Source organism: Geospiza fortis, unplaced genomic scaffold (assembly GCF_000277835.1).
Source record: "Geospiza fortis unplaced genomic scaffold, GeoFor_1.0 scaffold41, whole genome shotgun sequence".
NCBI classification, from domain to species: Eukaryota; Metazoa; Chordata; class Aves; order Passeriformes; family Thraupidae; genus Geospiza; species Geospiza fortis.
In genome coordinates, this window is record NW_005054299.1 from 4509542 (window position 1) to 4532795 (window position 23254).

The following is a 23254-nucleotide window of genomic DNA, read 5'->3' on the forward strand; positions in this document are numbered from 1 at the left end:
CCGCCGCCGCCCTGCCCTCCCTCCCTCCCTCCCTCACGGCAGTAGCACGGGGATGGATCGCGGCCCCCGCTCCGCCTGCCGGGGCTGTGCCCTGCCCAGCGTCCCCTGCCCGCTGCACAGCACCGTGTTTCCAAGCACGCCGCAGTCGTGGGATTATGGAACGGTTCCTGTTCCTGCTCTGAACCGAAACAAATCCAACCCCTGCTGAGCCCAAAGCCGGCCCAACCACAAATTGTCATCGCAGTGCAGCCTCAGACCTCGAGCATATTCATCTGATCTAGCTTAGGATTTAGTGAACTTACTCTGTGGTATCCAAGTGCAAACCAAAATACCCATGAAGCACATTGATTCCTAATCTTAAGCAGTGTTGGTTTGTTTTTGTTGTTTTTTAATTAGTGTAAACAAATGCCCAGTACTCCACATCCTTTAAAGTCTGCTACAGTCCAGCCAAAAGGAATATAGGCCACAGTCCCTCCAGAAGGATGATAAAATTATTTATTCTCACATTACTTTATGTACACAGTAAAGACATTTGGCTAAAAAAATGCCTCTATTGTAGTAAGAGATATTCAAACAACTACAAACTATCAATAAATACATTAGAAACATATGGTATGCTGATGTAGAAATACCCTATCCTCTTTTGGTTACTTACCCAGTACAACATTATTGAAAAGTTTTTTGGTATTCTTCATGCAACATCAAAATTCTTCCTGACAGTTCATGCTATACAACATTTTTTCTTTATTAGGAATGGGATGAAATTTAAAACCCTGTTTACAAGCAGTAAAAAAATCACTGAAAATTTTAACATAAATCCCTTAATTTCTGTACTAGAAAGAACAAATTTAAAGAAGGTTGTCTTTAAAAAAATTAATCTTCTCAACTAATTCTTTATAAAACAGGCAGTATTTCAAAAGGGATGTTTCCATCACCCAGGATGAATTTGTGCTTCAGAATTTTAAAAGGAATATTCATGGCAAAAACCTAAACCCAACCAGTAGGTAGAGGAGAGACTGCATAAAACCAAACATGCTTCCAAAATCTGTCTAGGAAAACACTAAACACTTACCCACGTCACCTATTCTAACAATTAGAAATGGAGTTTTAATAATACTTAGCTCTTTTCATGCTCAAACTTCTTCACAAACATTTAAATAGCCCTAGCTCTTCTGCAAGTATTATTATCCCCATTTTACATTTGGGGTGGTGGAGGCAGAGAGGGCTGGGAATTTGCCAGGATACAGACCACACACGTCCTTTCCATCTTGCCTCCCTTGCTAGTCCTTTATCACTTCCTGTATTTAACACTCAGTGTCCTGGAGAGCCCCAGGACACAGGGATGGTACATCCTCATCAGTTGTTAGTGGTTATTATGGAAGTTGTGTCACTTTGAAGGTTACATGATAAATATTAAAGTAATGAGCGACATGAAATCCAGGCTCAGAGCTGATGTCACAGAATGGCACACCACCGTCAAAACAAGCCTGCTCTTTCTGTAACTAAGTGTTATGCCTAATTCATTCTGTTTTACAGCTGAAATGACTCCTGAGGTCAATGGTGGTGGTACACAAGAATAAATTTGTTCCTCACAATCTGTCCCCAGGAACATGGAAAGCCCCTATGGTGGCACAGTACATCTTGACATTATAAAACAAAAGGACTTCTAGATCAAAACAAAGATTTCCCATGTGCTAACTCACCATGAGGTACAGATTACTAAGGTCTCTTCCCCTCCACCCCTGAGTTAGAAAATACAGGTGTCTGAATTATGTCCTGAAAACCATGTGGGAAAGTGAATGTCTAGCAATAAGATTGCAGATACAAAATAAAGTATTATGCCTTCATCTTGGTATCAATCCTTGAATTATTTAGATTATTATCAACACCCATCATGGGAAGGGTATTTTTCATTTTACCACATTTGCCCTCCTAAATTTTCTATCTTATATGTTTCAGTCTGTGCCCTGTTTTGATTTTTATCTTGCCTAGTTTACTCTTACTCCAAAACGAGCTTAGTTTCTTGTTGTCTCTTGATAAGCTTTGGAGCAATAGATAATGCTGTGGTGTTTCCCTACCTGACCTGTAAGAGATGAGAGATGCAAAGTTCTGCCACTTGTAATAAAAAAATCACTGAGCATGCAGAATTGCATCCCTCTTACAGGTACCTGAAGGGCTTTAAAAAGGCACGTGTGTTCTGTGTCACTTGTTCCTTAGTGCCTGACCTTGGTGGTTTTAGTGTGTCTCCAATAAACCCTGTACAATGCATACATTCCTTTGCAATATGGAAGGAACTTGGAATAAAAATTAAGATCTTCAGACATCATGGTCACCAGCTGTGTCATCCTTTAACAAACACTAAAGCTGCACTGATTGTCAAAATTTGGTTCTTACAGCAACCTCACTCCCTAATCTATTTTCCCCTTTCTTCCCCAAACTTCTAGGAGAGAGGAAAAGTGCATATTACATAAGTGAGCTATTCCCCAAGCTCTTCCTGCCTTTTGTGGAGCTGGTAAGGCCAGAAAACATCTCTTTTGCACAGATGTGGAAGGAAAAGAACAGGAGTTTTGCCCCTCCTCCAGCAGTGCAGCCAGGAGCTGGCAGGCTGACTGAGTGCCCTGCCTCTGGCCATGTCCTGAGAGGTGAGAAGCACCTGCAGCTTTTGGCTTCAGATGGGGACTGTGGATGTTTACCACCAATGGAAACCAGTCCCAAGGCACTAGGCAGGAGTGGAAAGGACACAAGAAAGTTGTTGTGAGCTGGGGTACTCTGTACAGTTGAAAAAACAGGCTAAAAAAGTAAGAGGCATTGGCTCCTTCCTCTGGGGTTTCTGGAAAAACACAATTAAAACAAATGAAAAAGATGCAAGATACTTGGCCAATGTTTACCCTGCCTAACTGAAGCCATTCTCCCTGCTTCAAAAATCCAGGAGATGGAGGGATCAAGACACATTGATTCAAATTTGCTAACGTTAAAATGTTTCCATTGCAGACAGATGAAATGCACTTGCATGTTTGGGCATGGCTTCACTTCTGTGTGAGGGAGAGAAGCCCACAGGCCTGCCTGGGCTCCTGGGAATTTACTGGAGGAAGTTCATCTCCAAATGCCAGTCTGGGGATGGGAGCCAAGCATTCCCCCCAGCCTGGACTGAACCAATCTGGATTGAATGCATGTTTGCACCAACCTGGACTTCTAGCTGCCTTAAAAATGCAGTCTTGAAAAAAGGGGTAGAAGAGGAAAGGCTGAGGCTTTGGGAATTCATTATCAGTCCTGTAGTCCAAAGCCATGAAACATTCTCAGTAGCTTGACTGGTGGCAATTTGCTATTGCATGGCTGGTGCTCACCACAAAAGCAGCAGTCGCATTGACCGGGCTTTTCACAATTCCTCCAGGTCAGTTAGATCCACGACCACTTTCAAGAAGAGAGTGTCATCTCTGATGTAGGTGTTCTTTGTGCTCTCCAGGACGGTGTGCGGCACGAAGCGCGGACAGCCGGAGGCGATATTCATTTCTCCATCCGGCCTTTTGAAACTGCTGCTGTTGGGGTCAGCTCTAAAGACTTCCACAATGTGATTTTTTTTCCCACTTTGGTCCAAAAGCATAAGTGTAACCTTCTGCTTGAAAGGCCACAGCAGCAGCGAGTCAAACTCGCCCCTCATGACCACGAAGTAGAGGGAGATGTGCGTTCCCTTTCCCGAGCCGTCCCCGTTCAGGTAGGCTCTGGCACACAGCCTGTACCCACAGCGGCTGGTGTAGAAGGGCTGGCTGGCTATGGACAGCACACGGCCCTCCACTGCCTCTCTTTTCTTCTTCTTGTAGTCTGTGATTTTCCAGATTAATTTCCCACTGTAGCACGTGCCTTCCAAAAGCTTAAATCGTTCTTCATTTTTATTGAGCTGAGCTTTGTGATTATTGATCTGGCGATCATGTTTGCTGGATTGATCTTCCAAAACAACTGAGAGAAGAGGGAAATAAAAAGAAATGGAAAGAAAAAGAGAGACATTTGGTAAAATAAAACCATCAGAGCCCTGGATAAAACGAGCACCCAGGCTCAAGCTAGTAAACTGATCTACCCAAGACTGAGTACAGGCTATGAACTACAGCTGTTAACTTTTTAAAACTGTAATTGCAGCAGCTGGGAATTGAATAAGAAAAGCTGTCGACTATAAATTGTGAATGGCTGAATAGCACCACGGCCTCCATCACAGTGCAGGAGCCAAACCAAGGCCAGCTCTGTGGCCCTGCACTGCCACTGGAGTTCAGGAGACACTGTGCAGTAGGGAATGGCGGGAGAGCACCGCACACACCATCACAGCTTGGTCTCAGAATGCAAGAAGAAAGCCCTTTCTAGTAGCACCCGAGGCTCTAATTAGCCAGCAGTAAATCAGCAACCCCCACCGTGTGCAGGGAAGTGCCAACATACCCAAGCGCTGGTCGTACATCTCCATCAGGGCAATCTTCTGTTTCACGCTTTCAATTGTGTCAAACAGGGGGCGCAGGTCTAATTTACTTTGCTGCTGGTTTGCCATCTGTATTAGCTGTTTCACTTGTGATTCCAGGCGTGCAGACTTATCCAGGTGACTAGCCAGAGCCTTCCCAGTTCATGCCATTGGAAGAGGGTGGGAAATAGAGACAAGAGATATCCATAAAACCAGATAGTTGCTTTGAATTAAGATAGTGAAGTCTTTAGCAAGTCAGCATAGCAACAATATGATGCATTCAAAGTGCTCTGCTGGCTTAGGAACTTATCCCAGTGCTCCTTCATGATTAATTCAGCACATTAACAGACTGAGAAGCCATTCCTCATTCAGAACCCATTCACACTGCACCACTTCATTCAACTCATTCAAATTTACACCTGCACATTTGCTCTGGGCATCTGACCATGAGGATTTGTACTGTGCTTTTTGCCCAGATCATGTATCCAAACTTCTGTATCGATTAAATGAAAAGACAATACCATATTGGGAAAAAATGAGACGGTCTTGGGGAGATTTGTTACTTGCTGTGCTATCAATAACAACTATTACTGGAGAAACGTATTTCAGGATCCAAAAAAGCAATTGGTAGAAAAAGTAAAATCAATGTCTCACCTGAGTGCTTACCGTCAAGTTGCTGTTGTTACCAAACAGTTGTGTATACTGTCTGAATTCTTTCTCACACTTCTTAATGGCATCTGCTAGCTGCTGGATTTTAATCTCTTTACATTCTAGGCTCTTATACAGGTCAGATATCTACAGATGGAAAAATCAGAGTATAAATGCTAAGGAACACCAAAACATACAATGCAGAAATTATAACGTATCTGACTATATAAGAGACAGCAGTAAAGTTTACAATGCAAATCCTCTAAGTGAGCAAGATAGAGCACTCCTTCATTCACTATTTGTGAATAAGCACTGGCAAGAACTGCACATAAGGTAATCAGACTTCTGAGCAGATCTGTGTGGCTCCAGGTGCAAAGAGGCTCCTATCTCTCATTTCCATCGTGATCATCATAACGATCCATTCAGCTCTATAGTGGGATAATGTATACTTGCATGCACAGGTGCATGTGTATGTATATGCAGCTTTTTCCTCTGCTGAGGTCTAACCAGCAGAAGAGATGAGTCAGTGAGAGATACACACTTCAAAACCAAGTTTTAGCAGTTTGGGACTCTTATTTCTTGCATAAACAAGCAAAGAGTAAGTCCCCCATCAACTCAGTTAACAGGACTGGACCTACACCCAGCGTCTCCTGCTGGGAGCCAAAGAAGTGATCTTGAGCAGAGAGGTGCTTGCAACTGGCTCTGCTGTCCCCTGTGCTGCCTCCACACAGAGCAGGTGACCTGGGCAGCTAAAGGCTGCTTTTTGGAGCAACCTGGCTAGTCAATTAAACTTTAAAACACTTTATCGCTAGAGCTCATATCCAGAGTAAAGCAGAGACTAAAAGCAAATGAGGTGAGCAATAGCAAGGAGCCTCCCACTGTGCCTGGTGGAGAATATGTGTGCCTGAGCACAGAGAGGTTTCCCTGTAATTGACTGGCTTCACTAGAAGAGCTTACTCTGTCTTCTGAGGTGTGAAAAACCATAAAAACAGTCTTTTAAAATGTACCTGATCTAAACCAGGCAACAAATGTAGAATCTTGTATCATCCTCTAACCAGTCAAGAACTGCTGAAGAGTGCTCATTAAATATGACTTACCCGCTCTGCCAACTGGGAGTTCTTGTCTAAAATCTGCAGCATGTGTTCCCTCAGGGCACTGTTTTCATGTTCAGCAAGTTTCCCTCTTTTAACCTTAGTGAGGCAGAGGGGGGAAGTGAAAAAATAAAATAGTAAGATAGGCAAATTTTTGAAGCTGTTGGTAAAAAAATTATTGATGCAAACATTCAAAATGTCACCTTTATGCTTTGAAAGGAAGGGAAGGGCAGTCCTGATTCTCTAGTACTTCAGCTTAGCCAGCAGAAATGGTTGTGAAAGGACATAAATTGGTTATTTTAATTATTCTGATGGTTTGGGAGACAAAGCCCAGTCCTGGTACAGACAAAGATGTGTAAAACCGTACCTTTACATGACAGCCGTACTGCTTGTATGGACAGTCCACTTCTGCCTCGGGACACACAGCGTGGTGCTTTTCAATCTGCATGTATTAATGAAACAGTTTGTGATTAAATAAACACTTAGTAATTCAAAGCACTAATAAAATCTAAATGCCTGCGAAAAGGGTGAATAAAGGCCATTGTCATGACACCACCAATCACTTTACCAGGAAAACAAGTATTCAGCATCAATAAGCAAGCCAGGTATTTTTCCATGCTGCAAAACACCCATGGCTTGCAGTGACAGTATAATCCACTTAGAAGATGGGAGACATATCCCTTTTAGGATTGAACAAAGGAAACTCTTAGAGCAATGAAATTTTATTGGCATGGGCCAATGTGGTCTGCAGCTTTCAGTTTTCCTAAATTTATGTGATATGCTGAATTGCAGTATCAGAAAAAAATAATAGTACCTCTTTTTTCAGAATTATTTGTGAACAGTTTTGGAGACAAGGCACAGGATAATCAGGACAGTCATTTTTCTCATGATTCTGAAGAAGAAGAAAACAGAACAAGGCAATGGCTTTCATTTTTGTAAAGTAGTATATACAGAGGAAACTATGCAAAAAGTAATCCCAAACATACAAATGCAAGTCACATATCACTTTGTTGTTCATAAGAGAGCATCAATAATTGGTATGATTTAAAGTGCATTTATTATACTTTCTCCTTCAGCTACTCAGCCAAATTTTGTTTCAGGGGGTAAGTGCCATTGCAATGCTGGAAACTTTTCACTCTGCAATATCAAGGGGAAACAGGTGATGGATTCCCAGGAATGCTTCATAATCTTACCTTTATGTTAATTAACACCACATATGTATTACAGTACTGGCACCTCTCTTCCCGGAATTTACAGTGCTGGCTCAAATGCTCCTTCAGGTCTTTGCGAAGAATTCGATCCTGACATCCATCATTAGTGCACTGCACGCTTTCAAACAAACACTGCTGCAGATGCTCCTGCAACACACAGCAGCAGGGTAAATGCCAAATGGCCAGTGTGGTTTCCTCAAATCAACAATCACCAAAACATTTAGAATATGAATGAACACTGTGATTTACAAAGGCTACATATAGCAAATGATTCTTATTAAAAACCAACACCCTAAGGCAAAGCTGGAACAAGCTAAAAGCTGTAATATATGCTACTTACAGTGTATAGCTGTCATAATCTTTGTACTTGAACCACGTTGCTACAATAACTCTGAAGACAATCACAGGAGTTTAGCTGATCATAAATACACAGAGCTGTCATGAAAATCAAAGGCTTCAAAATTTGATCAAGCAAACCAACCTGATATCGCCCCAGAATTACTTTTGAATTGCAGTCAGGAAAGTTTTTGCAGAACACATGCAAGTTGAGAACTTCTCTTTTACAGCAGTTGTCTTTGAATACCTGTAAAGGAAGCAAACCAGCCTTAATATGCAGTCACATGGGATGTTATAAATAATATAAAAGAACAAAACATCCCTCCAAATCTTCTAGGTGTTCAAGCACAGACACCATAATTGTGAGTATGGCTCTTGATAATTCATATTGAAAATTTGTATTGAAACTATAAATTCAACCATTTATGACATTTCTAGTAAGCATAGGGTTTTTCCCCCCCATGTAGATATTCCAGAGATGCTGATCCATCCTGCAACCAGCAGGACTAGTAGCACCGGAGCTGTATAAGCACTGCCAGAGCCTGCCTGTATCTAGAAGAAAGCAGCTGGAGCTAACAGGCTCCAAAGCCAAACCAGCTCTGTGCATGCTCCACTCTGTTCAAGCAGTGCCTTTGGGATGGAGGTGATGCTGAGATATCCTTTCTGTCACCTCTGAGAAGCAGCACCGATCTCAGCTGTGTACGCAGAAGCAAATGAAGCCTCCAGAGCAAACTCTCAGCCTTATTTAGAGATCTTCCTGCATTGTTGTCATCAAAATTTGCAAGAAGTAGAAGATGAAAAATGAAAAACAAAAATCCTGTGGATAGTCTGATTATAATTTCCTATCAAGATTAGGAGAGAGAGGAAGGAGACATTTTATTTCCCTGGAAAATTTCTGGCAGGACAAGTATATAGTATACTTTTAAGCTTTGGAATATAAATAAGGACAAATTAATCCATTATAAAACAAAACAACCAAAAGCAACAACAGTTTGCAAAATAAAAAGGATTATCTCTCTTTTCCTCTAAAAGTTACTGAAAAGTAAATTAGGTCTTCAGGGTTAATGAGATCTAATGGAGATAATCAAGAAATCAAATTATAGTCAAGTTAAAACACAGACAATCAAATAAACAAGATACCCCAGCAATATAGGGCATTTAAAAACCAAGTCAGTAAAATCTCCATTAAAAAAACAGACATCTGGTGACTTGGGAGGATTCAAAGCTTTGTGAAATTCTTCAACACTTTACTGGAAATACAGAGGACTAAAATGAAATAACTTTAGAACATGAGGTGTAAAATGAAGCTTAAGCTAGGCAGCCATAATCCCTTTCTGGGAGAGCATCACTGAGTAGACTGCTTCCTTAAGCATTATTTCAGAGACAAAAAACTGCTCTGCCCTGAGGACTGAAAGCCACCTTGTTCTCAGCTGTCTTGCCTTTCCCATGTAAATGCTGACTGCTGAAATAAAGCTATAGCCACTTACCTCATGCATTTTTATTGTTTCTTTGTCGACAGGACAGGTGGGTACTGCATTTAACTCTCTAGATCAAAAGAAGAGTCGTGTTAACCCACAGGAAATTCAATTTATTTTATTAAATTGGGCTATGCCATAATCTGACTCTGACAGCAGTCAGCAGTAGATAGCATAAAAACAACAATAAAAAGTCCTTTAAAAACACTTTCATCTGGCAACTGCACAGCCAAATTCTGCCCACAGCTTAAAGAGGACATAAGGCAGCAACCGTGAATACATAACAGAAAGCAGAGTCTGTCCTAAGAGTGTTCAATGATAAAAACCACAAGATGGTTTTTAATTAAGGGAACATCATCACTGTCTGACCATCTGCAGATCACAAATGTCATATCTCAAAAAATCTCATTGTGTGCTTTAAATCCAGCCTTTGTCTACTAGAAGCGGTGCCCTCCTTGCTATGCCACTAAAAGGAGATCTAATGGCTTCTTTCTTAAAAGGCATAGGAATCATGTAAAATCCAGGAAAACAGTCAGAGAGGCAGTGCAAAAGGAGTTTACCCAGAGATAAAGCAGCAAACATGAAGCATCTAAAGTTCACAAAAGGTAATTAGTGATATCCATCCACATAAAGAGGGTCCTCTGCAACCTTTCCAGGTGAAATCCTACCCTCAGGTACACCAAAGAGTCCATAATGTATTCCCAGACAGGTCTGGAGGGTAAACTCATTTGTACCAAGCAAGAGGCATGCCAGCAGCCTTGTGATCTGACTGCAGCATCAGGTAATGTTAACATCAGTTTACAATTCTGCTGAATTCAGAGGAATTATACAGAAGCAAATGAACACAGCCTAGTCTAACCACCAGCACCAACACCGTGAGACATCAATGCAGCAAATTCCTCTGAAGAGCACCATGGCAGACAGACAGACCACAGCAGCATCTTACACAGCACTATCAGCTTACATCAACAGTTTCTTTATGCTGACTTCCCTGCAGACTGGGTAAGGTCTTTAGAGACACCTTTAAAACACTGAGCACGCAGTCACTGGTGTGAAAAGTGCATATTATATGGCTCTATGCAGATATTTACTATATGTATTTTGTTATACTAATAAGTAGTGCCATATTAACATTTTAATAATATGGTAAATGTAGTTTTGTGGTTAAAAGGTGACTTTTGCAGTTAAAATATGATCTATGTATGTGGGATATTTTTTTAAGAAAGGAATAAGGTACTCGCACCAGATAGCAGCCACAGGACGCCTAAATCTTTCAGAGAAAGAGAATTTATTGCTCTCTTATCAAAAGAAATGAACTTTTCCCGCCTCGCTCAGTTACGAAGACACCGTTTAGGATTAAGAGGAAGAAGTTGACACTGACCAGACTGAATCCTTTGTTTGAATGGAATTTATGCATGATGTATGAGATGTATGAAGATGCAACAGGCTAATTTTTTTAAGGCTTAATCCTCTGTTAACAGGTGTCCTTTTTTGGGCTTGTGCTGCCCAGAAAAGGGTACCTGGACTGTCCGTAACTCTTTGTTTCTGTTGTCTCATATTGTCCTAATCCAAATTGTCCAAAATTATGATTACTCTAATAATATTATTATTTTTATAACCATTTTATTACTATTAAACTTTTAAAATTTAAATTTTAAATGTTTTTAAATTTTAATTTTAAAAGTGATTGGCGTTTTTCACCCTGGGTTCAACAGAGCCCTGCCATTGACTCCTTCAGCCTCTCACTGGGTGGGTAATATTACTACGGCACTCACTGCTGATTTATAGGAAACATGGGCTGCTTTTTCTAGGAAAGGGAGCAGGGGAGCCTGCGGACAGGGGAGGAATGTGCTGTCACCTCAGAGCGAGGATGCACTGCTGGCAGAAGCGGTGCCCGCAGCCCGTCTGGTGGGGGTTGTGCAGCACCAGGTGGCAGTGGGCGCACTTGTACCGCTCCTCCAGGCTCTCCACAAACTTGTAGTCGGCGTCGGGCTCGAAGTCCAGGGAGCCGGTGCTGGAGGAGTTCTGGCGCGTGAAGGTGCCCGAGGGAGCAGCGGGTTCTTCACAGGCCATGGGAGCTGTGCTGGGAAGCAAAGCAGACGCAGGCAGAAGCTCTTCAAACACTCCCTGGCAGCCAGTCTGCCTCGGCTACCGCTTGCTGCAGGCTACTGCAGGCAGGAGGGCTCTCATCTGCAGGGGGGACACAGGTTTCACAGGGAAACGTGGTGCCAGCTACGGAAGAACAATAAAACACTCACAGAACCACAAAACACAGATCACGCTGCAAGCATCAAAGCACACTTCTTTGAAAAGAGCTTCACAGTCTGAAAATTATTCCACAGAATTGTGATTTTTATGGTTTGGTTTGTTTTTTATTTCTTTTTTTTGTCTTCTTGCAGTAGTTCTTAGGTCTTAAAAAACGTCAAGAGTCTCAGACATAGCTGGGGAAAGCAGAGGCCAAGTCTTGGCCTTAATGCTCACCAGGAAAGTCTCCATTTAAACTAGAGCCCACCCACATGAATTTACAAGTTCATTGCACTGGTTCATGCAGGAGATGGCTTTGTAGTTCACAGCAAGGAGCATACAAAAGAGAAGCCAGCAGGGAGATTTTACCTTCAGTTTAGGTGCTACAGGAGTTGAAGCCTCTTAACTTGACATCTTTCTTTTTCCCGTTGATCATTCATTTCTAGCTGTAAACTCTTATTTTACTGAATTATGTGCAGGTTTTTTGCTATATTAATTCTGTCTGAAAGAAGTGGTGGGAAAAGAAAGAAAAGCAGGGTTGCAATCAGAAGTGTGACGTAAGTTTTTCTTTCAACCTACCATAACTCATACACAGCACAGGAATGCAATCTTAATCTTCCAGTAGGAAAAACCATCAACATTTGTTCCAAGCCTTAAGCCCCAAACCTTGAGATTTGCCACCAGTCCCTCAACCTTGCAGGTTTTTTTTTGTTTTTTTGCAAGTAGCTCAAGCCCTAGAGCCACTCTGGTTGGCATTTCTTGCAGCTTTGCACTCAGAAGACGTTTTCCTTACAGGACTGTACAAAAGCACAACACACCTGAGCTGCCAGATCCTGATTTCATGAGGGAAGTGCTCAGTTTTACAGCTGTGCTGTAAAGGATGCTGTCTTTTCTCTGCGTGCACCACCCACCCTGTCAGTCACTGGAGTCACTTACTGGCATCAGCACCTGTCTGAGAGCTCTCACTCATCTCCTGTAAGGTCACCCAGGGCATTTGCTGCCTTTGGAAGGAAGCAGGGCCAGCACATCACCGTTAACAACCTTGTGTCTGGCATGAAACAGTGCACCCAGTGCTGACACTGCCCTCCCTCCCTGCTGCAGTGGCCTCCTGGCCCACAAAAGCAGCAATTAGTGAGCTGCCACAGAGCACCTTGGGCTTCAGAGAGCAACATCCATTTTCCTTTCCACTTTACAGTCCATACCATGCGAGGAAATCCTGCAGATGTGCCTGATTCAAAAACACACCAAAGCACTTAACCAATTAAAATGTATTCCACAGCCAACATTTAAGTGCTCCTGTAACTCAGCGCCCTCGTTAGGGGCTGCACACAGTATCACCTCCCCAGCTTGTGAGAGTCTCCCTGCCTTTCACCAGGCTGAATGTTTGACATACTCCAGCACAGAGGAGCATCTAACACTGGTAGCCCTCAGGAATATGAACCATAATCATATTCCAGCCATTAAAGCCTTATGACTCCAACAGGAGTTTGCAAATTACCCTGTTTGGTTCCTCCAAATGAACAGCCTCCTACAGGGCTGTCCATTTGCTTCTTTCACTTTGAAACAGTTGATCTTTCCTCCTCTGAAAATGCAGCTCCCGGTTCCCTGACACCTAATAAGGAGCAATTCTCTTTTCCTCACGTCAGCCAGAGATGACAAAATGCAGCCTGAGGGATTACCAGTCTCCTGTCTGGGCTGCCTCGGGAGCAGATGCCAGCAGCAGTGTTCCTGCTGCTTCTAAGGCAGATGGAGAGCTGTCACCATTAACTTCCAGAGCATGGACCACCCACAGGATGAGCTGCCTAAGAACTCCCTCTGCCCCGGGTCGGTGACAACCCTGAACAAGTTTCCTTCCTCTCTCTCATTGCTGCTCTCTCTCCCGTTTACTTGGCATACAATTGCCCCAGTCCTGTCATGCTCCAGCACTCACCTCATCTGATGGTATGGTTTAGCAAGCTAATGCATCACTGTGTAAAAACACACTAAAATAAAAGCAGCAGCAGCAACAACAACAACAACAACAACAATTCTATGTTTTACCCATTCTGCCTTTAGGGATCTTCCTTAACTCCACAAACTCCAGCTGGGGTGACGTATTTTAGGTAAAAACGTTATGGGACACATTAAAAAGAAACAGCAGCCCAAAATTCCATCAAGAAACTCCTCCAGAGCTCTCACTGCTCATTACATCAACCAAAATCACTCCCATTTCTTTCTGCAAGGAGCTGTGGTACACCTGAGAGCCTCTATCTCTTTAAACACCTTCATAATGCACCCAACCCAGATCCCACTCCTAAAAATGGATACTCTTGGCATCTCCATGGAAGCACCTCCTCCACCTCAGCCTGGCCCAGGAGAGCACTGCACAGCTGAGGGCACCTCAGGACACAGGAAAGAGCACCCCAGGTGAAAGGGGAGGCTGCTTGCTCAGAGGGCAGAGCGGAAACCTCAGATGAGGGAGTTCACTGTGTGCTGCCAGCCTTGCAGGAGCTTTGCTGCGGGGCTTGCAGCTGTTCTGCTGGAAGAAATGGGCTACCCCAGGAGGGGCCTGTGGATGGCAGCGCTTTGCCCAAGCTGGAGAGGTGCCCGTGTGAATCAGCTGGGGAGGCTCCGAGGAGCTGAGAAGCAGCAGCCCCTGCCAGCCAGCACTCGGTGGCATGTGATCCAGAGGAGCTCAGGCAGTGTAATTCCCATGGCAGCACTTACCAGTGACTCAGGGCACTTGCAGCAGCTCTGCTCCCGCTCCTGGCTCCCAGCGCAGGGCTCTCGGAACTGAAACCAAAGGGAAACCGTCAGGGGAAAAAGTGCTGTAGGTGACAGTGAGAGCAGCCCAGGGTTATCTGAATCAATTTCCTGCTTACGCTGATGCCTGGCCGGTGTAGGTAGGGGCTGAGGGAGCTTTCACTTCTGTCTGCTCACAGCTCCCAGCAAGGGGAAGTTGTCCTGCCTTTGTGTATGCTGCAGTTTTTCAGCACGCGTGTGAACTGTAACGCTGGTTTAAAATAGCAGAGAGCAGCAGGCTCATGCTGCATGATGATGCTCTTGTGGCAGACACAGTGCATGCTGGAAAGAGATTTTCACTGCAACTGCACTGCAACAGCACACACACAAAACCCCCATGGAGGGTATGGAGACTGAAAATCGACACATTAAAAAAAAAAGGATTTCCCTATACTGAAATAAATAGAATTAATACTGCCCACACATAAAAAAGTAGTATGAATCACTAGGAGCTAAGCCCAAGTCCTATAAACAGCTACCAATGAGTGGGAGCTCAAAGGCAGTGCAGTACAAAGAGCTCCCAGCTGCACCTTCCCACCACTTCAGCATCCCAGCCCTGCCTGCACCATGAGCTGCACAAGCAAAATGCTTCTGGAACAACTCTTTCTATGCAGATGCCTTAACCTCACTGGAAATAATCCAAGTGGGAGAATTTTCATAACAAAAATAAACTTTATAAATTGGGAGCTATCCTGTTTTAACTACCACCACACCAAATGGAGCCCAAACATTTTCCGGTAAAATGCTCCACACTTAGAATTGCTTCCTGTTCAGAAACTAAGCAGAACATAATAATAAGGAGAAAAATCAGCATGGGCATGACTTACTAGAATATAAAATTGCATCAACATTTTAAAGCCATGTTCAAACAGCTCCCCTCCAGCACGGCTGCTCTCTGTCTACAGCACCAGCAGTCAGAGTGACAGAGGCTGTGTGCAACCTTGATCACACTGAACCATTGTGGACAGATGAACTTCTTCTAGCCACAAAGACATACTTCTGCACATAGGAAAAACCATTCCTTAAAATGTGGTTGCTTTTTTTAAAGAGAACATATTTTTCCTGTTTTCTCTCATATGAAGCCAATCATTACCCCATGAGCACCATTGTGAGTGCACCATTACAGCCAAAACTCCCAGGACAGCAGAACCAGGCACAGGCACTGGGTGCCACCATGTCTCAGACTGAGAAGGGAAAATATCCAGGTTGTTATCACAGATCTGATCACCACACATGGACAAGAAGACAGGATCCCTGGTCCTGCTGCCCAGCAAATGGGGCTGAGAGTCCATCTTCTGCCAGGTTCACTGCACGAGGGGAGGGTGATGCTCAGCCACCCTCCAGGACTGGGGTGTTCCCAGTAAAAAGCACCTTCCTCACTTGCCAGCTTCCATGTCGTACATACAACAGGGTACAGAAAAAAGGTTATGCACCTACCTTTTTACAGCTCTAGTCCAGCTCTGTTGCTTTGCACTAAGGCACTTGGGAGGGACAAGGCTGAGAAGATGCCCTGTCCCTCCCTCTAAAATTATCTACCTTTTATGGTAGATCAGAACTGTCTTAGGCACAGTAGGAAAAGTTTTGTCAAATTTGGAGGTCTAAGATCAAGTAACTTCATTGGGAGGTAACAGGCAGAAACCGAATTGAGGGGAACACATCTTGCATTAAAACAACCCTCTCCAAGCTGCTTTATAAACTATTAAATTTATGTACAGATTAGCTGCCTCCAGTGCTTTTGAATTAAAATAACAAAGTTGTATGATTTACTACTCTAAGGTCCTCCAAAACTCTACTATTTTGGGGACAAAAAATATATGCCCCAACTCAACACATGGAGTGGAAGAGCTAACAGTTTCCTAAAGAATGACTAGATCTATACAGTTTGAGATACATATTTAAGATACAGCAGGTTATAGGGAGCCATGTGGAAACAGGAGATGATGACATCTGACATCACTGGGGGATCATCCTTGTCCCTTCCAGCCCATGGAGAGTTAGAACATTTTGACTGCTGACAACAGAACACGCTTGCAGAGTCCCCACGTGGGAGAAGCACCCTGGCTGCACCATGTGCGTCCCTGCAGCACAGAGGCTGAGCAGGGAAAGGATCTCCTGCTGCACCAACACAGACCCACTCAGGGCTCATTCCCACTTCACCTGGCAGCAAGGAAACCTCAGGAACAGCTCTGCTGTTGTCCCAATCATTTACAAGCTGCAGGGCAGTGACCAGCTGGTACCCAGGAGAGAGTACTTCTAAAAGCAACAATTTCCTATTGGATACGTGCCTGAGCACCCTCAGGGGATGTTGCTGCAGAGGACAGGAGAATAAACATTTTCTTTTGTATACAGACACCACTATGCTATTGAAGTTCCAACTGTAGTATTACCTCATCCTCAAGGCACAGTAAAACCTTACTAAGCAAGCATCAGTTTGCTCATGTCCATAGGCAAATTTTCACTGAGCAGAGTAAGACAGTAGGGTTTCCTTTGCACAGAGGTACAGTCAAGCATTACAATGAATTCCCATAAGACTAGGCTGCATCAGGGTTTTAAGACACAGGTTGCAACACAGCATTTAAAAAAAATTAAAAATACACTCTTACAATTAATGAAGTGTGTCTGGTGCTAAAGCAGCTTTGATTTTACAGCCAGCTTATTATTTGCTACATCTCATCTTTTCCCTGGATGTTCTAAAAATAATTAATTAATTTTGTGCTATCAAGAAATCTATTTCTAATCAACACAATATTGTTATGCCTTAAAATAACCTCATCCACAGCTGGAAAATAAACTTGTTGCCATCACTTCTGTGGCACTCCCTGAATGTTTTATCACCTTCCCAAGCACCACAGAAATTACAGTAAGAAGGCTCTGCCTCTCACCCTTGCAACATCACGACACCACTTTGCCGGTTCAGGGGTTGAACTTGTTCCCTGAGATGTTTCTGGGTCTGCAGCCTTCCCCCCAACCCCTGTGTGCAAGCCCCTGAATAGCCCTTCAGAAATGAGAAATAATTCTGGCAAAGTTAAGCTCCTGCCAGCATTAACTAGACACATTTTGGTAAAGCCATACCTGGAAGCTGTAGCTGGTCCTCAATGGGGAGAAAATGAGAGAGAAGACAGAGACAGAGAGACAGAGTCTACCAGCGTGAGCTTTGTGGTTAACATAGCAGTACAAGCATTTTAAAACAGCAAGGGAGTGGAAATCCCCCAGAGTAGCTTTGAAAAGATCATGCATAAAAATGTTTTAGAAGTGTTAGGATACAAGGCAAGCCACTGAAAAGCATTTTGCCTTACTGCAATGATGCAGGGACTGCAAATTTACCATCTGGAGCAACACAAGGTTACCAAGGACGTTTCTCACAGCCGGAATCCAACATACAGAGTAGATTTCACCTTCCACAAAACTGGTGAGTGATGTGATCAAAGAAAAAGTACAAGGGCAGCTGGAAGCACACAAGGACATGAGAAACACCCAGGTCCAATCCTGTGAAGCCCTTTGCAGTAGCCTTGGCAAAGCCGTGTGAACCCACCCATTGCAGGAAGTGAAGTGGCAGCTCGCTGAGGAAGCAGCACTGGCTCGGTCACATCAGCTCATGCCACAGGCTGCACAGGCATGAGACAAACAGAACTCCCAAACAGAAATAAAATCCATTTTAAGAAAATAAACATTTTATTTGGTTTTGTAATAACTTAAGTGGTTGTAAGCCCTAATGGTTTTGTAGTCTCAACTTAATTGTACACGCAGGATTCTTGGCAGCTTTGTCTCCCTCTTTCTGCATCAGCCTCCCTCCCCGGTCCAAAATGTGCTGCCCTCGAGGCAGTGCCTTAGGCTCCATCTCTACCCCCACTCTTTCTTTATCTTCCTCTGCCCTCTTCCTTTGCTTTCTGGTCTCTTCTTTTCTTTTTTTTTTTTCCTTCCTTTCCTAAAGTAACCTATTATATTTTCTCTGAAAACAGTAATTTTTAAGTCTCCTGTTATTTAAAATACTAATTTTCCAAAGAAAGTGTCTATTCTCTTTTGTACTTAATGCAACATATAGCCTCTTTTGCTTTTTCCCAAGGCATTTCTAACCTATTTCAATTTCCATCTCCCCTCCCAGGAGGTATCTCAGCCTACGGCACGTTTTCCTGAACCTTCCATGAAGCTCTGGAACAGACAAATCATTGCATCATGAAGTCAGTGGCCAAGGGAAAGGCACCAATTTGCAGGCATGCTGCTTCTTTATGGGATCAATTAAATTGATTTGAGTTGCATTTCTCAGCACAGCCTAAGGTCCCTTCCACAGTCCAGCTTTTTAACCCAGAAGGTGTCCTTTCATCCCTGCCATCAGCACCTGACACCAGAACAGCACAACAGCTTGTACACAGACTTCCCTTGAGCCTGCCAGCTCTGAGGAAAGGGCACATCCAGCTGGATTTCTCGGGAGGAGGCAGTGCTGCAGAAATTGTGGTGCTCTGCAAGCACAGCTCCAGGAAGCACCATCTGCTTCTGGGAAGCTTTGGGGAAAACCCCAAATGGAGAAGTTGAGTGGGAGCAGGATCTTAATTTTAAACAGTTTGACTCTGCAGATGAGTAGAGAGCAGCAGGCCAGTGTTACTGCTCGTGAGCAGCCCCGACCTCCTCCAGCAGCAAGCACAGTGCTGAAACCCTGACCAAGTTCCAAACAAACTCAAGGGGATGAATTCAAGTGAAAAGACAGACAGCAACAGCATTTAGGAAACAGAATGTAGGAAGAGAGAGAAAAACGAAATAAAGAAACAAAAGTTACTGAAAAAAAGATAACAGTAAGGGACAGAAAGCAAGACAACTAACAGGCTTTAATTTTTTTATCTTTTAGAGTACTGAAGCCTAAGTGAGTCATCACTTTTCCTAACAAATAATTGGCCATTACAAATTTTGCAGAATTAGGTCTTTGGGGCTTCCAAATTCACATCTCTTTCTTTGCTCTATAGGGACACACTATTCAGGACTTCAGCTGATTTGACCACTCTGTTGGTTTGGCCATGAATATCTGTTTAAGTTACAAGAGATCCTTGGTTTAATTTTCCAGGCCCAGACCCTTTGACTCATTCTTTATAGAGAACTTTACCAGCATCTCTACAGAAATCTATGAATCAACTCAATGGTTATTCATCTGAATTAGTAGGATGAGCTCAAAAAAATTTTTTAAACACATATATATGTTTGATGACCTGTAGACACACATGTTTCTAGCCAGAGCTGTCATTGAAAATGCAACTGCTAATGTAAAAACCCAGTGCTGTCAGGAATCCCATGAACTTGCTGTTGGGAAAGTCGTGACAGCAAAGATTGCCACCATTTTCTTTCCTTAAAAAGACAAAAAAAATCAACAGGAAAAATTATGTGTTTCTTAAAAAGTCCTTCCCATGAGGCCAGGCTGGAGATGTACAGAGGTAAGAACCAGGACTGGTGCTCTCCCATGGCCCCTTCTCCAAATGCAGTGGGCAGTGGAAAGCTGTGCTGCTCTGCCTGAGCGTGCTGCCACAGCCAGGCAGCCACAGCATTTTTTTGTTTCTTTCATAGGGCCACATTCCAGTTTCAAGCACATGGATATAGCAGACAAGACTGTGAACCATATGGTCTTAGCACAGGTCAGACCATTTCATGTCCCATAGCATCTACTTTGGGAAAAACTGCTTTGCAGATAGTTCCTAACCTTGAGGTTTGGTTAATCACTAGGTGATTTGCATAATAATAGTAAGTAACTTTTGTATTTTGATATAACCTTCTGCAAAGTAAGTTCACAGCAACATACTTTGCATACAGAATCCCTGTATGCAAACATCAGTATATTACACACAAAAACTTGCTTTACAGTCCCACTCCCAGAGACAACCTGCTTAACTACAGAGCACTCTGGCCAATCCCATCTCAAAATCACTGTGGTTTAGGTGCAAACAGTTTCTCACACTCTTGTGTATTTGTTGCAGTATCGAGCAGGGGAAACTGGAAATTTTTGCAACATTTTTATTAACAATACAGCATGACTCAAGTTTCCTCACTTTCCCAAGCCCAGCCACACACCAGGGTAAAGAGGTGAGCTTCTTTCCTGGGCTGAGGAAGACAGTGGAACAACCACACACTTGCAGCCCAAACTGCTACTGCTAAAGGACTGATGACTAACAGTGTGGTCATTAACCCTTCACAGTTATTGCCGAGAAACCTGGACAGAAAAGCCCCAGAAAGCAAAAGAAGAGGTTCTGAAATCCTCACCTTAGGGTGCAGACCCAAGGGCACGCTGGCTGTAGGGTGTCCCAGCCAGTGTGACCAGGTGACCCCAGACTGGCTGGGTCCTGCAGCAGCACCCTCAGGCTGCCACGCTGCTCTGGGAAGGGAATCCTCCCAAGAGCTGCTCTGGGCAGGGAATGCTCCCAGGAATGGAATGTCTGCGAGACAACAGAAACCACCTGAATCCCTGAGCCACCAGCAACTGCCTCCTCGGGATCAGGAGACCAAGAGAACTACTACTCACACAGACTCCCTGAAAAACCAGAGAAAGGAATAGCTCTCCCTAGCCAGATGATTCCTGATGATGAATTATGTCTATTTATGCAAAATCAAAGGGTCAGACAAAGGGCTGAAGAGGACAGAGGGCTATAGGGTAACTTAAAGGTGGGCACAAATGAAGTCCAGGAGATGAAGTACCCTACAAGTCTGCCACTGCCCACTGAAGGGATTTTGCAAAGTGACCTAAGCAATACAAGGCACAGAATGAAGAGCTCCTGACCTGTCCCAGAGCTCTGACAGCTGTGTAAGAATTGCTCTTCACTTAGGGAGCCTGTGTGGTGAAATAAAGAACTGTCTGGTTTCTGCCCTCTGCACTTACCTGAATTCCTTTTGTCCAAGTCTACAAGAGCAGCTTTCTAGCTTCAAAATCTCGTCCCCTCCTGGTTGTGATTCCTTACCCTCTCAAAACTCCATTAAATACCCTGTGAGCACCACAAGCTTTTCCTTCTTCCTTCAGGGTGTTACTATGAATCTTATCTTTCAGCAGCTTACAACTCTTCGGTTTCTAACCCTAAAGTTTCCTGGGAGGTACTCACAGATGTGCCCTATCGCTGCAGACCATCTTCTGCACAGGCTGAACTCTCAGCCTCTCCTCTGATGTCTGGGCTGTGGATGATGGCCAGCCCAGAGGCAGCACGATGACCCCAAGCTTCCCCTGCAGCCCTTCTTCTGCCCAGCCCATGTTCCAGCCGGGCACAACCAGAGCCTGTTCCACTCAGCTCTGTAAACTTCATCTCCCTCTCAGGCTTGAAGTGTTAGATCTTCACAATACCTCACCAACTTCTCCTGCTTGGTGTCTCTGTGCGACACAGTATTTCTTGTCTACGAACACAAATAAAACTGCCATCCATCACCATCATCCTCTGGTTTGCATCGAATCAAGGGTTTGGGTTGGAAGGGACCTTAAAGACCATCTCATTCCAGCCACCTGGCCATGGCCAGGGACACCTTCCACTAAACCAGGCTGTTCAAAGCCCTATCCAGCCTGGCCTTGAACACTTCCAGGAATGGGGAAAACACTTCCAGGAATGAGGAAAACACTCATTTCCAAACACTTATTTATCTTGAAATGTAATATTTTACTCATTTATCCACCCTGTATGCTACCACAGGGATAATTTTTCTAAGCCACAGCTACAACCACATTACTTCTCACCATCCCTCCACTTTCCCACTGCACCAAACCTCTTCAGTTTCAAAGCCTGTTCTGGTCTCCCTCCACTTGCCTCTGCATCACCTCCAATGATATAAAGGTTTCCTCTCTGTTCAAGCAATGGTAACAGGCTCCACTGCCTACTTGTCATGAATTTGAGCAAGTGTGTGCTGGGAGGGCAGATATTTTTTTTTTATTTTGAGAGATATTAGCAGGCTATTCTACTTCAAATCTCTTCTCCAAGATCTCCTTTGCCAAGCAGCTGGGAACAACTGGCTTCTGACTATCAAGGTGATCCAGAGGGTCCCACTGTCTCCTATTGTTCCTGCACGCAGGCAGGTCCCTCCCTCCTGACTTGAAACTATGAACTCCCTTCAGCCAAGGGCTGCAGTTCAGCCTTCTGCTCACACAGAGGGGTCCTCAACCACAGCAAACACTTCTCTGCACAACAGAAATGAAATAATCAAAGCTAACAGCAAAGGAAGTTGTCATGGGTGGTTTTAGGCTGAGCACAACACATCACCACCAAACCTCACGCTTAGCTCTAAAGCAATAATACAACACAGTCCTCAGAGAAAAGAAGATGATGTGAAAAACCAGCAATGCCCAGGCTCATGCACAACGGCATTCCAGACCACCCCAATTTTACCTTCATCGCTAAACCCGCATGCTCTGTGTGCAATCAGCAGGGGAGTTTAAAAATACAACTGTCTCTGCTGCCAGCCTGGAGATGTGCCTGACCTGAATACACCCAGCTATTTTTAGCACATCACTGCACTCCTTTCAGCCATCCCGTATTTATAAAACGGAAGTTATGAGGAAAGTTGTTCTTGGCTGGCACCGGGAAGGCACAGCCAAGCTAACAATAGGCAAAGCGATTCAAGAAGTGCCAACAATCGGAGCTCTTCATTTTTCCTTCTAAATATGAAGAGTGTTGAAAACGCTTGGTTAAAGCCTGCTGCTTCGAGATGCTCCCAGAGTGCTGTTAATCAAGGAAAATCAGAAGACCCCCTGCACAAGCACAGAGGGGAGATTCCCTCCCTCCAGCAGCATTCAGCTGACACCAGCGGGATGCTTGTTACAGGTCCCCGCAGTCTGAAAAGATCAGAGCTGCAAAGACATTCTTCATTCATCCGAGCAGTCCCGGCTTTGTCTCCTTCCCAGCCCCCAAAATTTCGGCCCTGCCTCAGCCTCTGGGGCGGGCACCGGGCCTGCCTTTCCCTCCGGCATCCCCGGGGGCGGCGGCCGTGGCGCATCCCGGGCAGGGCTGGGCTGAGCCCGGCTCTGTGAGGGTAGCCCCGCGCCGGGACCGAGGGCTCCGCCGTACCTCGCACAACTCCCGGGGA

At 44.2% G+C, this 23254-nt stretch overlaps 1 protein-coding gene across 3 annotated transcripts in view; it reads right to left on the reverse strand.

Annotated features, from left to right (window-relative positions):
* Positions 1-473: 473 nt before the first annotated feature.
* TRAF5 (TNF receptor associated factor 5) overlaps positions 474-23254 on the reverse strand; it is a 23506-nt gene continuing 725 nt past the window's right edge. The window contains exons 2-13 of one of the 3 annotated variants that reach the window (XM_031060652.1): positions 14150-14215; positions 11813-11945; positions 11058-11431; positions 9212-9269; positions 7870-7971; positions 7371-7535; positions 6992-7069; positions 6545-6619; positions 6184-6276; positions 5105-5233; positions 4423-4591; positions 474-3954 (exon numbers count right to left, since the gene is read on the reverse strand). In XM_031060652.1, coding sequence (XP_030916512.1) covers positions 3377-3954; positions 4423-4591; positions 5105-5233; positions 6184-6276; positions 6545-6619; positions 6992-7069; positions 7371-7535; positions 7870-7971; positions 9212-9269; positions 11058-11272 — 1662 coding nt within the window. In that variant the 5' untranslated portion in view covers positions 11273-11431; positions 11813-11945; positions 14150-14215 and the 3' untranslated portion in view covers positions 474-3376. Of the gene's footprint in view, positions 3955-4422; positions 4592-5092; positions 5234-6183; positions 6277-6544; positions 6620-6991; positions 7070-7370; positions 7536-7869; positions 7972-9211; positions 9270-11057; positions 11432-11812; positions 11946-14149; positions 14564-23254 lie in introns of those variants that run through there. The other 2 variants (XM_031060642.1, XM_005416173.2) reach the window with 2 other exon arrangements.